At 38.5% G+C, this 14,226-nt stretch overlaps 1 protein-coding gene across 3 annotated transcripts in view; it reads left to right on the top strand.

Annotated features, from left to right (window-relative positions):
* The first annotated feature begins 2,331 nt into the window (after nucleotides 1-2,331).
* LOC107101406 (5'-AMP-activated protein kinase subunit gamma-1-like) overlaps nucleotides 2,332-14,226 on the top strand; it is a 21,112-nt gene continuing 9,217 nt past the window's right edge. For all 3 annotated transcript variants that reach the window (XM_015400304.1, XM_015400306.1, XM_015400305.1), the window contains exons 1-9: nucleotides 2,332-2,590; nucleotides 4,010-4,070; nucleotides 5,272-5,420; nucleotides 5,496-5,577; nucleotides 11,074-11,132; nucleotides 11,238-11,283; nucleotides 11,977-12,031; nucleotides 13,252-13,378; nucleotides 13,471-13,636. In XM_015400304.1, coding sequence (XP_015255790.1) covers nucleotides 2,573-2,590; nucleotides 4,010-4,070; nucleotides 5,272-5,420; nucleotides 5,496-5,577; nucleotides 11,074-11,132; nucleotides 11,238-11,283; nucleotides 11,977-12,031; nucleotides 13,252-13,378; nucleotides 13,471-13,636 — 763 coding nt within the window. In that variant the 5' untranslated portion in view covers nucleotides 2,332-2,572. The remainder of the gene's footprint in view (nucleotides 2,591-4,009; nucleotides 4,071-5,271; nucleotides 5,421-5,495; nucleotides 5,578-11,073; nucleotides 11,133-11,237; nucleotides 11,284-11,976; nucleotides 12,032-13,251; nucleotides 13,379-13,470; nucleotides 13,637-14,226) is intronic.

Consider the following 14,226-nt stretch of genomic DNA (forward strand, 5'->3'; position numbering starts at 1 on the left):
TAAATAAGTTCAGTAACCGTACCTTGATGAGTCATTGGTAAACTGACCGTCAAGCTATGATGCATTCCTCCATTTTTAAAGCGAATCAAAACAAACACCTGGTCATGGTCCACGCCGATGATTTCTGCTTTCATTCTTCGCTTCTGTGCAGGAGTTTGCTGCTTCAGCATCCAGTCGTTGGATTGTACAGCACATAATTCTCTTCCTTTGTATCTATATATATACTTTAATTCTTATTAGCATCAATCATTTTTCAGTCCAGCAGCTAATGGCCTGTTTTGGGTTCTGACCAGAAACATTTGTGGTCCAGCAAGCTTTGCTCGTTTAAAATGTTATCTTTGCAGCTAAAACTATTCATCGATGTACCGTATGTGTTCATTGGAATAAAATTCTAAGTTGTTTATTTCAATATATTTATGTAATCCAGCTGAGTTCACTCTAATTTATGCAGAGGCATACTTCATTTTAAGTCATTGTCTTCTACTTTTTAATTATTAATCCAGGGAGAAGAACTGAGCCATTATGATGTTGTACCTGAATGCTCTGAGAACATGGCAGCAAAAACACTTTTTCTTTAATTGATCAACTATTCAATCTAAGTGGTTGTGCTGAAATGAAGGTTTTTAGGTGTGTTTATCAAGAGTCAGGGCCATCCGGCCATAGAAGTGGCAACAGGATATTAGCACGGGTGCAGGGCTAGATTACCACTGGCGGAAACCAAAACAGCAATTACAAAACTTATCTCTGAAGGAAACATGAGTGATCGGCTGAATTTCTGCAGGATTAAGATGATAAGTCAGCGATTTGTCCTCATTCTCATTTCAACACGGAGAGACTCACACAGAGAAAAGCTGCAATTAGAAAAATATTCAGTTTATTTATGCAGGTAACACAATCATATTCTTCAACATATTTCCGAGGGAAACCAGCTGATTGCAAGGACTCATTGACTCTCCACAATTCCTCTCACTGGGCATGCATGTAGTGACAGTGGAGAGGAAAACTCTCTTATAAAAGGAAGAAACCTCCAGCAGAAGCAGGTTCAGTGTGAGCGGCCATCTGCTGAGGCCGACTGGGGTTCAAGGAGACAGAAGCAGATAAAGACATAAATGAAATAAGCTCTTTTGCAGCCGGCAGAAAACGTTGATGCTATTAATCAACATTTGCTTGGATGAGTAACCTAGTGTAGAAAAGGATTAGAGAAGTCTTCAACCATGGCCAGAGGATAAATAGGACTGAGCATAGTCTGAGAAAGAGGGATGAGATGGTGTGCGGGAGAGGGAAGCCAGGCCAGAGCTAAATGAAGGGGATCGTGAAAGATGATTAGCTTTGCAGAAGGTGCAGCCCCTGCATTAATTGGCTGGAGCTGAACAAGGACATTGCAGGTGAAGCTGATGAATCTTCCAGATTGAATTTACACTTAAACTTCATTCCTTCCAGGGATGAAAGGATTGAATGCTACAGTTAGTTCTGCTATACTGACTCCAACATGTTCAACCAAGAACAATGCTTTGAATTAGGAGGCAGGGTTAAACATCCTACAAGAGCAACTCCATCCAAACCAGCCAGAGATTTTGAAGAGAGGATTTGTGGATTATTCAGTATAGTGGACCACAACATGATAAAGAAGAAGCTCAAAGTTTAGCGTTCAAATCTTAGACCCTGATAAGAACATTCCTTCATTTAAAGAATTTCCTGAAAATTCAAGAACAAATGTGACAGAACCAAGCCGGGTTTGATGCTTCGTGTGGATTACAGAGGTTGACAGGATTTACACTGTAAATAATAATAAGCTGGATGCATTTTCTCCAAATATGTAAAAATATTTCAATACTTGCTAGAAATAACATACAGAAAAAAAAAAAACTACTGGCCATGAGATGTTCCATAAATAATAATAATTTTTATTTTTTTTTTATAATATCTCGGTCTCTCATGAGGACAGCTGCGTACTTTCAACCCTTCGAGGCGGATGCTGTCAGGCTCAAAGGTCTCGCCTTTGTTTATAAAGAAACTAAATGTAAAATCCTCTGATAAAAGCCTGAGCATTTCATCTGAGCACCACCACTGTTGCTCAGTAGCACCGTGGAACCACTGCACCATCCGTCATAGTCTGGATGTTTAAAGTCCAAAGATGTTTATTTAGAGACATTTCCCTGGTTTAACTCTGGCAGATGAAGACGTCCCATCTCATATTTGCTCTTGCATGAGCATGTAGGGTCTCTGTCCGCCCTCTGCTTTCACCCACCCATTCCCCCTCCCTCTCTCTCCCTCTGTAAATGCCACAGGCCTCCCACCCCTCGCTCCAGATTTAGACCTCAGTCTCTCCCAGGCACATGGACCCAGCTGTCCGCAGTACAGGATTCCATCACCAAACTCTTTGTTTTGCACTTCCTGTGTGTCTCCTAGCCCTGTCCACCATGCCTGTACTCCTTCATATTCATCGCCTCCTCATCTGAGATGGTTTTTATGCCAACGTTGCCCCTCGGCACAGACTGCCGTGCTCTGTGATGCCAATCACTTCTTTGAACACCTTGGTTCCACAAAGGTAGATCTACCAGTCTTCTTGGTCATGGAGGCTTTTGCAGAGGTAAGTCTCCTTGCAGACCCCCCCCCCTTTCCTGTGCATGTTGGTATCTGTGTTAAGACACCTCTCTGTAACTGAGAAGCTGTAAAGTAAAAACAGGCCGGCTACTCTTACACTCTTGAATGCTACGTCTCTACCTTCTATTTGAATTCTCAGTATAGCTTGTCAATTTAAGTACAACATGTGAAGATGAAAACACTTCACACTATTACTCCTGAGATGTGCACTGATAGCAGGTGTGAACGGTTATTGCAAGTTAAGCGTGCTCTGAGGTTCTCCTGCTGATAGCTACTTGAATTTCACAAATTTTTTCTTAAAATAAGTGCATTTGTTCTTAAATTGAGGAGGTAAAAGAGACACTTTGCCGATAGAACAAGACGATTTACATTTAAAATAAAGAAAACACAATAGCATTGTCTTATTTCAAGTGCATTTTATCTAAATATCTTGTTTTAAGAATAAAAATGCTCCTTCCATTGGCAGATCAGCTCAATAACCTACTCAAATGAATGGTAAATACACTTAATTTAAGACATTTTTGCTCATTTCTAGATTGTTTTTGCAGTGCAAAACAGGCCTCTTTTTGGAGCTTTTGCACATTTAGTCCTGATACCTCCACATATATGATGGCTGACACAAAGTGACACATATTTAACTAATACATTTTTTTTCATTAATAATCCTTGGAGATATCGTCTTTCTGGATGGTTATCAGTTTCAAATACATCATCTGCAGCTTTTAACAAGTTTTATTTCAGGACTGCAATGAATTTAGCTCCCTAGACCTAATGGCTGGTTGGACCCCCTTAGCAACATAACTACAGTCATTTTTTTGCTGCAATTTACATACAACATTTACAGCGCTGTGAAGTAACCAAGATCCACTTCTTTTTGCAAATTTGCTATAACTCAGCAACATTTGAAGATGTTGCAGCAACCCAACTGCTTTATATGGGAACAGAAGACCTCGGCTGATCAGCCAGGCCAACAGTTCCCTTTAACGACCACCTTTCAGAGACATAGACAGATATGGGGCTAACAAAAGAAGCCAAATGAAATGACCCCCATTCTAAAAGGGGTGGACCTGTTCGTACGTTTCAATTTGCATGTTTTCTAAGCAAAAACTAGGCTTTGTTGGGCTAAAAAGCCTCAAACTCAACGCTATTTCTGAAATTTGAATTGAAAAAGCTTCCTGGATTGGGAAGCGAAACATCTTCAAACTTGGAAACAAAGTCCAGTGGATTGTTTTTTTTTTTTTTACTTTTTTTTAAATGAGCATGATCAGCATTTTTAATTTGATTCAGGTCAAACAGGCCACTGCAAAGCCATTTAGGGGATTTGTAGGTGTGTTTTTCATAAACATAAACCTGCAGCGTCCATGTCCAAGCACCCATCATAATTGTCTTTTGTTCTGTCTTTAAGGTCCCCTTGTTTGAGATGGATGAGTATGAGGAAGAGGAAGTCCTCTCCATGAGGAGCAAAGGTAGTTAATCCTTTTCAAAGAGATCAAACAGTGTTGGCTGCTCCTCAGAATTGGCTTGATTAACTGTTGAAAATGTTGATGCATATTTTAGTGCTCGAAATTATTTCAGTTATGTTTTGTTGAAAATGTAATAATCATGATTGAATATATTAGCTGTTCAATGCAAAGCAACTTTACGAACTATTTTTAAATATACCGAAATTTCAAAAGGAAGCATTTTTTTAAGGGTGTCCTGCAGACTGATAGACCTCAGTGCAACTAAAAATAGAACTCATGGGTCAGTGTTGAGTCTCGGTGCTACTCAGATTCAAAAATATGGATTCCATCAACATTTACATTGTCTCTAAACAGAAACCCAAAGAGAGTTTGGTTTTCTTGATGTCTCCTGGCCCTCTTCACCATGCCTGTTCTCCTGTTGTGCAGAAAATGACTGCATATTTTTATTTAAGAGCGGAAAATCAACAGAACTGGAATCCTGCATAGAATTGCTTCACTGTCAATCAGCAGAAATTGATCTGTGAGGTGCTAAAAGAAGATTTTATTTCTTTAAACAAAAACAGAAATGTGTACCAACTTCAGCCTATTATCTATGGACTTAGACCAATGGTGTCCAGTCTAAAGTACTGAGAGCCCATAGAGTATGTATTTTTTTTATTTTTTATAACAAATGTTGTAAAAATTATTTCAATTATTTTCAATTCTATCAGTTCAGTTCTACCAGTTCAACAGCAAACTGTGTTTTGTAATATTTTCAGTCACATTTACAAAAAGGTTCCTGTGAACCTGGGAACTACTGGTCTAAATGAACTGCAGTGTGGCCCCTCCTCTTTTTCAAGGTCCCATGTTACTGATGTTGCAGCCTAGCAACTGTCTGTGCTTGCAAACTTTTGAATTCTGGTGAAGGGCCTCAGAAAACCATAGTGAGGATTGTAAATGGCTCCTGGGCCGCACTTTCGACTCTGCTGGGCTGAACAGTTTAAAAGCATATTTTTAAAGAAAAACCGACCAAAAAAACTGACAGCTTTTATATTGTAAACATGTTATGCAAGACTCACTCTGGTATATTTCTTCCTGGGTTACCCCACCGTTTGACCTCTAACATGGGCATGTGTTGTAGCATCACTGAAGCTACACATTCACCTATGATCATTTATTTCCCTCACATGTTTTATCTCCCTTGCTGTTATTATTTTTTTTGTAGGTGCCTCTTCATATGCTACGTACCCCATGGCGCCTCCTGCAGGAACAGACCCTGACGCCTACATTTACATGAACTTCATGAAAAGTCACAGTTGCTACGATGCCATGCCCAGAAGCTCCAAACTGGTCATTTTTGATACAACACTGCAGGTGCAAACTCTGACAGTAAAGGCATAAATTCCTTCATATTTTTATTTCTATTAATTAATTTTCTTTCTCACTCAGGTGAAGAAAGCTTTCTTTGCTCTGGTGGCTAACGGTGTGAGAGCAGCACCCCTGTGGGACAGCAAGCTGCAGTGTTTTGTAGGTGGGCAAAGAAACATCTCAGTGTTTATAAAGAGGAATTCTCAGCTGGTTTACTCTTAGTGGACACCTTAGATATGGAAGCAAATGGTTTCCATATTCAAAATGAAAAAGCATTTCCAGAAATGCTTTCTATCTTGTTCGGTAGGGGGCGCCATCTGCATTGCATTGCATTACATTGTAAGCGTACCGGTGGGAAACTGGTTGAATTGCCGGGTCTGACTATCGGGACATACTGAACGACCGCAATGACCAAAACAGTGGCAGAGCTACTGAGGGAGGCCGCTGCTGCTTTAAAGCAAGTGCCTGCTTCTAACGGACCTGTGGCAACGCCGACTGCTCCTGAGTTTCCCGCCGGCATGCTAACAATGTACTGCAATGCAGACGTGCACAGTGCCCCCTACTGAACAAGATGGGTAGCCCAGTCAGCAAGGACCTGAGGAAGAGCGGCTGCTGACGTCACTCTGCTGCGCCCGCCGCTCAGAATGCTTTTTCGTTTTCGAGTTATGGACAGTACTTTGCAGGCAGACCACGAAAACGGAAAAGCAATGTCCGCTGTGTTTTCTCTTTGATTATGGCATAAAATGTGCAGTCTTAAAGAAGAAAATGCAAAATGCAAATAGGATGATTGATTACTAATTTTATTTATGAGTCAAATAATGCAGCCATATCCTTAAAATGAAAAAGCATTTCTGGAAATGCTTTTTCATTTTCAAATTTTAAATTTCAAATTGAATTTTGGTATCTATTTGCTGGGGTACATTGTGAAAAATAAATCTCAAATGTCTTTTTCTTTTTCATTTTAATTAAGTAAAAGGATGAGCGGTGTTAAAGAAGAAAATGAAAATGCAAACAGGATGATTGATTACTAATTTCATATATAAGTCAAACAATGCAGCCACATTCTTAAAATGAAAAAGCATTTCAGAAAATGCTTTTTCATTTTAAATATGGTAAGGATTTGCTTCTATACCTTGTAAAGCTAGTGGATTCACTTTTTTAAACAAACTTTAGAAGCATTAAAACTAGGTGCGCCCTAAAGCTTTGAACTCCAGAAACCATTCTCAGCCAACATTGCCACGTAAATGTTCACCTGTTTGCTTCCTCTGCGATCAGAGGTTTAAGGTAGAATATGAAAATAGCATTACTGATTCTGAAATTAAGTCATTTTTCTAGCTGACATTCTGCAAGAGTCCCTGGGTTTGCAAACAATAGCAGCCATTGCTGATTTGTGGGTTAAAGTTAACAAACCAAACAATATGAGATTATGGAGATTAAATGGATATGACCAAAAAGCATAATAATTGGGAAACATTCAACCACTAAAAAAGCTCTGCTTAAGGACATCTTAAAATTACATCCTTTTTAACAGGATTTACTGTTTTCTGATCCTCAGAAAAGCCTCCTAAACTGGAAAAAATCAAAATCAAGAGAAGTCATTTTTTCTTAAAATAAGTGCATTTGTTCTTGAATTGAGGAGGTAAAAGAGACATTTTGCCAATTGAACAAGACAATTTACACTTAAAATAAGAAAACACAACTGCATTGTCTTATTTCAAGTGCATATTATCTAATTATCTTATTTTAAGAGTAAAATTACTCATTTAATTGGCAAACTATCTCATTTACCTACCCAAATTAAGGATGAATACACTTAATTTAAGAAATTTTTACTTATTTCTAGATAGTTTTTGCAGTGTAAAAGATGGTTCTTACACTCAACTTCAGTGGTTGACCGGTTAACCATGTGTCTATTCACCCCAGTTAAATGAACAATGATTGATGGATTTCACTCAGTCTGCACTTTATTTTATTTTTGCAAAGAGAGAACAGTTCATCATACTGCCCTTATTGCTTGGTAATCAGCCCTGTTCTCACCAGGCTAGCGTATGCCTCACTTACTTAAAGTAGTCAGAGTCAAAACAAATTACAGACACTTTGTTTTAAACAGTAACATGAAATGAATAAACCTTGAGAAAGAATCTGGCCTATTATGGGAATAAGTATGTCTTTTCTCCAAACACCCCTCACTCAAACATGGCCCCGTAGGTGAATCTGACTGAGAGAAAAACTTTTTCATTGAATAAATAGAATAAATCAATATATTAAATACCGGTAAGAGAAATCTAAATTTTCCAACCACAGAAGGTTAGTACAGAAATTAACTATATATAAAGTAAAGTTACTGAACATATATGATATAAGAATGGACTTCAAAAAAGGTACAAACAAATTAAAGAAACATCTTGTGGAGGGAGAAGTCCAATGCTATTGTTCTATTAACATGCAGATTGGTCTCCCCTGTTGAACGTTGCATTTTTTTTAGATGTTCTGGTCCTTTATAAGAAGTTAACTGATTGCAAATGACCTGTCAACAGGCTGAATGTTGAATGCAGTGTTTTTTTTACAGCTCTCTACCTCTGTTTAGCATTGTTTTTTCTATCATGAACTAAATGTCTTCCTTCATTCCTTCCACAAACATCTGTCTGCTCTGGAAAAATAGTTTATTTCCCCTAGCTATAGAGGACTGGTCACTCCTGTCAACATGCTGCTCAGTTTGTTTTTAGAAATGTTACTCTTAGGAGGAACAGCTTCTGTTTGAGTGTTTGAGTACATGTGAAGTTATCTGAGATGTTTTCAGAGAAAATATAAAGTTTATGGGATGTTTCAGAAGTATCTGAGATGACAACCTTTCCGCGTTTGTTCTTTTTCTTCTTCTGTTTAGTGGCATGATTACTGCATATTTTAACTGCACTGTCAAAAGCCCAGTGAGAATATCCAGATATCTATAAAGCTGTTATTGTAATTTATACTTACAGAATCTGTTCTGGCATTAAGGAATTAATGGTTTCTGGTGCCATTTCGTCCCATAAAAAACACCTTTTTTTAGCTGGGAAAATTGTAGTCTCTGACTCATGATCTAAAAGGCAATATTAGCTGAGAATGCATACCATTGCCTTTTTTAATATTTAGACAATCTTATATATCTCAATTTATTTTAGTTTTACCTTTAAAACTATCTCTAGACTCCCCTCTTGCTGATTAATGACCCTTGCTTTAAAACCACTGCTCTAAAATGTCAGGAATCCTTTTTCGTTAGCTTGTTAAAAATAGGATAGAGATTCCCTTAAAAAGAATTATTGAAACTGTTTAGCCTGTTGTTTAAAAAAAAACTGATGCACTTTTATGAGTCAGTTCTACTATTTCAGAGAAGAAAGCAATTACTCATACTCATCTTCAGCTTTATCCAGGACCAGGTTGCCGGGGCAGCAGTCTCAGCAGAGACTCTCTGACTTCCCTCTCCCCAGGCCCTTTCATGTCCAGGGGGCATCTGAAAAAGATGTCTGACCAAGCTCAGGAAACTGGAGGAGAAGGAGCTCTAGTCTGAGCCTCTCCTGAATGACCAAGCTCCTCTCTGCGTGCCCAGCCTTTCTGCTGAGCTCTCTCTTCACTACAACAGCCGGTTTGTTTTTGTGTCCTCATTTGTAAACAGGACCCAAGATATTCAAACTTCTCCACCTGAGGTAGGAACTCTTCTCCAACCTGAGTCAATAAGCCACCCTTTTCGAGTTCAGAACCATGGCATCAGACTTGGAGGAGTTGATTCTCAGCCCAGCTGCATCACACTCAAGTGCGAACAAGTCCAGTGCATTCTTTAAGTCTTAGCAGGAGGGACACACTATTACTTGGCGCATGAAACACACTTTCTGGTCCCCTCTCTTATGCAGAGTAACCACAAGCCTGTATCCCAATCTAGGGCCACTGTCTCTGCTGTCATGATGTTCACACAGCGCGTCAGCCATGGGTGCCAAACAACATCCACCCTCCGATGATGTCCTCATTCAGGTTCAGACGCTCCCCACTCCCACTTGAACGGTGTTGGCAAAGCACTGCTTCCTCACTTTGAGGGGCCGGATGGTTTGTCAGAATTGCTTAGAGGGCAACCAATAGTCTTTCTCGATTGTCTCTCCAAACTCCACCCAGGCTCAAGTTTTTGCCACTGCAACCGCCCGGACAGTGGCCTCACAATACCTGCTTGGTGCCTCAGAGGTTACACAAGCCAACCGGGCTAGATAAGATCCCTTCTTCAGCCTGAAAGCACCTCTTACTGCTGGTGTCTTCCACTGGGTTTTGGGATTGCAGCTTCGACAGGAACCACAGAGTTTATGGCCACAGTTACGGCCGGCTGCATCAGCAATACCAGCAGACAACATAGTTGACTTATTCTCCATGTCTCCAGCATCTCCCCAGAGGTTCAAGTTGTGTATGTCCCTTACCAAGGGCTCCAACAGACATTCCTAGCGGATCCTCACTCCTCTCTTTGGACTGCAGAGTATGTCGAGCTTCCTCCTCTTCCAGAGTATCCAGCTCAACACTAGGTGGTGATCGATGTGGCTGATGGTGGAAGAATGCGACTACAAAGTCATTCATTGACCTCCGGCAGCCACTGTCAATTCTTACATGGGTCTTTGAAGTATCCAAGTAGAATGGATTCCTTACTAATCCCTTGTTGATGTGGTTTTATCAAATATTGATCAATGTTGACTGAGAGATCAAATATCATGGCTTCACCTCTGGTACCTTATCTATTTTCATTGGTGAAATTCCTTCACATTCTATGACAGCTGCTCTATGGTTATATGTTGTATCTAGACAGAGGAAATATGGTAATTCAATAATAAAGAAACTTAGTCTGAAATTGCCGTTTGGCTTCAGTTTGTCTGCTGTGGAATATTAAAATGTATTTCAGAATAACTGAATTAAAATATTAATGATTTATTCACATTCTCAATTTATCCATGAGCTGTGCAGTGAACAGAATTAAGGCTCTTTTAAACATGAAGATGTTAGGCAGGTGAATGACCTGCATTCAGATTCCACTCTGGTTTCAAATGTTTGAAAGGAAAGCAGGTCAGCAGTTAGGAGTGTTGTATTACAAACAGGACAAATGCTCTGCTCCTCATGACACTTGTAATTAAAATGGTAGCAGCTTTAAAAATGCATGCTAAGCTTCTAAACAGTAAGGAAACACTTGGGTTCAAGAGGTTTCTTAATCTAAGAACTGGTCAATTTTAACTACCAATTTGTCTTCAAAGATTTTTTTTTTTACATTTAACATATTCTGCTAAAATTTGACTTCCCACACAAAACATTGGTTCCCAAGTTACACATTTGCATAAACTCAATTGTTTCTTTTTACCGCTTTCAACAGATAAACATCAGAAGCAGCAGCAGTCTAGCAGTGCAAAACTTAGAGGGAGCATAAAACATCAGCAGATCTATGTTTGTAATCTACCCAGAAACTCAGACCTGTGATCTGAACTGAAACCAAGGCTCCACATCATCAGTTCTGAGTAAAGGTTTGCAGTAGAAACAGGCAACTGATGTTTCTACAGATTTTTGTTTCCCAGCATAAAAAATTGCAGCCGTTTACAATTCGTAATTTAATGTCTTGCACCAAGAAAGAAGGTTAACGTGAAAATTCTGCTTGTGTTTGCAGGAATGCTTACTATTACGGACTTCATTAATATCCTCCATCGTTACTACAAGTCTCCTCTGGTGAGCTGCAGAATTGAATTCTCAATGACTGATCTCTCTGGTAACTGATGGGACTCTTCTCTGATTGTTGCACTGACAGAAACAGGATGTTCTTTCTGTCTGCAGGTTCAGATCTACGAACTGGAAGAACACAAGATAGAGACATGGAGAGGTCTGAACAAGAGTCTAGGGATTTCTAACCTCATCTGAATAACTAATTAGATTCATGGTTCATTAATGCAAATTTTAAATTCTCTAACAAAGTGATTTTTATTTCCGAGGATCAGGGTTAACCACTATCCCAAAAGCTTACTTAATGCTTAACCTGATGGTTTTTATGGTAGTCTTTAACTAAAATGTGACTTGAGATAATGCTCTGATCCTTTTTGTGTGATAATTTATAAATTTAAACCAATTAGCAATTTTTTTGTGACTAATTTGACTTTGAGATAATTATTCTTTGATTAAACCAGCCTTTATTAGGGTTACAGCTACACAATGCATGCACAGCGGTGTATAGGAGCTTAGATTTCCATTCAGGATCTCAGAAAAGTCTAAAGACATTTGGGTGGGAGGAGCGATAGCAGCTAACAAGGATCACATTGATCAAATGAAGCTTAAGAAACAGTAAATCCTGGTCTGATCTTATATTTTGCTTAAAAAGCGTAAAGAAAAATTGTCTGTCTTCCTTTTAAGACTGCAGATCTGAAGTATGAACTTGGCTATTATCTCAAAACCATTGCAGTCTCCTCACTTATACCCAGAGGCCCTAATGCAGAAAAACAAAATCAATGAAATTAAACAATCACAACATTTTCCTTTGCTCTAACGTGTGTTTCTAACATGACTTTGTTTTTTTCTACAGAAATCTATCTACAGTACTCTGTAAACAGGCTCATCAGCATCAAACCTGAGTCCAGGTAAAAGTGTTCATGTTCTTTTGATTTACTGCCTCAGCCTATTATTTAATCTCCACTTGAATAAAAAAAAAGAAGTCATTTTTCAATTCAGTTAAATAACATTATATTTCAAATTATATTTACTTACTTTAAATCAAAACATTTTTTATATAGCTTAACATTAACTAGTTTGGTAAATGTATGCATCTAGAGCAGTGATTCCAAAATGGGGGTACGCATATCCCTAGTGGCCTGTGGATGCATTGCAAGGGGTACATGAAGATATTTTATTTCTTAAGTAGTAAAATAAAATAGGGCTGGGAGTGGTTTTGCTTTCTAAAGACCCAGTTGATAAAATAAACAAGCTTTTATCAACCAAAAGTAAGTTTTTCTTTGAGTTCACCTTCAGCTTTGACAAACATCCAAAGCAAGCAGAGGAACAGACTGGATGTAGAGAACAGCCTGGGGTCAGCTGCTTTTCACACTGAGCTATCAGAGCTCATTAAAGCAGCTCACAGGTTTATAATATGGTTTAAACAGGTTTAATTTTTTATTCATTTTGATTCCTTACCAACTTCCAGACAACATATTTATGTTGTTTTAGTAATTGAAATGGAAAGCATTAAATGCATAAGAATTAAATGCTCAAATTAAAAGATTAAGTAAAAAGTTTTTCTTTTAGAATCAGTTGTTGTACGTCCCACTTTTGGACGATCATCAATACTTTTGACTGAGAGGGGGGCTCATCGTAAGAAAAAATGCTCAGGGAATACTCTTTAAAGGATCATTAATGACATCTAGTGGTAATAGTAGAAACAGCAAAGATTACAGTTGCATCTCTGTCACTATCACAGAATATTTATTCTATTTTTTTGTAGTTTTATGGTTAAAGCTAAACGCTAATACAAACCAAACACTTGAATGCCAGTCAAATGACCTGCCATCCAACCCCGAAGCCCTGCCACCAAACAAAAATGCTCTCTCGTTTTGTAATTGTTTTAGTTATCTATATTAATCCTACTGTAGACTTCAGCTCCAAATGAAACCTCCTGAATGTGCAGGCCAGCAGTAGGCAGTTTGTCATTCTTACTGTAATCTTTAAAATCTTCCACCAAGACATTAACTGTTAAACAGAAACAATTAGAACAGGTGGGTTAGCAGGGTTATCTTCCTTAAGGAAGATAATGAAGCAGTGTTTTCTTTATGTGTCAAAGTCTAAGGAAATATTTTTGTCTCTTCAGTTTGTTTGATGCCATCTACTCCCTGTTAAAGAATAAGATCCACCGGCTGCCGGTTATTGACCCAACTTCAGGAAATGTCCTCCACATCCTGACTCACAAGCGCATCCTAAAGTTCCTTCACATCTTTGTAAGAAAGGAGTGAATTTATGTAACTCCAGATTACATTTGAAGCTGTAGAAATGCCCAGACTTCATCTCATCAGTGTGTTTGCTTCTGTAGGGATCCATGATTCCCAAACCCAGGTTTCTTCAAAAGCAGATCAACGAGGTGCCCATCGGTACATTTAGGCAGATTGCAACGGTCCAGGAATCTGCATCTGTCTACGAAGCTTTGGCTATTTTTGTGGAAAGAAGAGTATCAGCCCTTCCTGTGGTTAACGAACAAGGTAGGACAGTCATCCGCTTTAATTCCAGATCCTTCCAGTCAGTATAAGCTGACTGCTGAGGTCATCTTCTTGCTGGTTAAATGGCCACAAAGCATCTGGAGAAATGTTTGAACCAGAGATGCTTGAAAAATAGAAAACACTAGTGATGGTTTAATGAGGCATCTTGAAGCCTATGGACACATTGCCAAACTGTATTGATACTGTCTCACAGAATACTGACACCTGCTGGACATTTAAAGACACTACAGGCAGCTGATTTGACAGACTAAACTGAAATGATTGGATGACCTGGTACAATATCATTTAAGTTATTGTAGATTATTTTATATTATTTCATATCTATGTTTAAATTTAAAGTATTTTTGAGAGTTTTAGATGCAGCCAATAAATAATGTAAACATATCATAATGTGAAAATTTAGGGGAAAATGTCAATGAAGATGCTCGTGAACTAGGACTGAAAATCATATTTTTAAAACAATAAGTATGGTAAAAACAGTAAATAAACTAAGAGTCAATTTGAAATGAACTTTCGATTAGCGATAAGTGAGAAGAAAAGTAGGACAGGAGACAATTAAAATAAAAATGCAA

The sequence above is a fragment of the Cyprinodon variegatus genome, unplaced genomic scaffold (genome assembly GCF_000732505.1).
Source record: "Cyprinodon variegatus isolate N-32 unplaced genomic scaffold, C_variegatus-1.0 Scaffold1092, whole genome shotgun sequence".
Classification (NCBI taxonomy): Eukaryota; Metazoa; Chordata; class Actinopteri; order Cyprinodontiformes; family Cyprinodontidae; genus Cyprinodon; species Cyprinodon variegatus.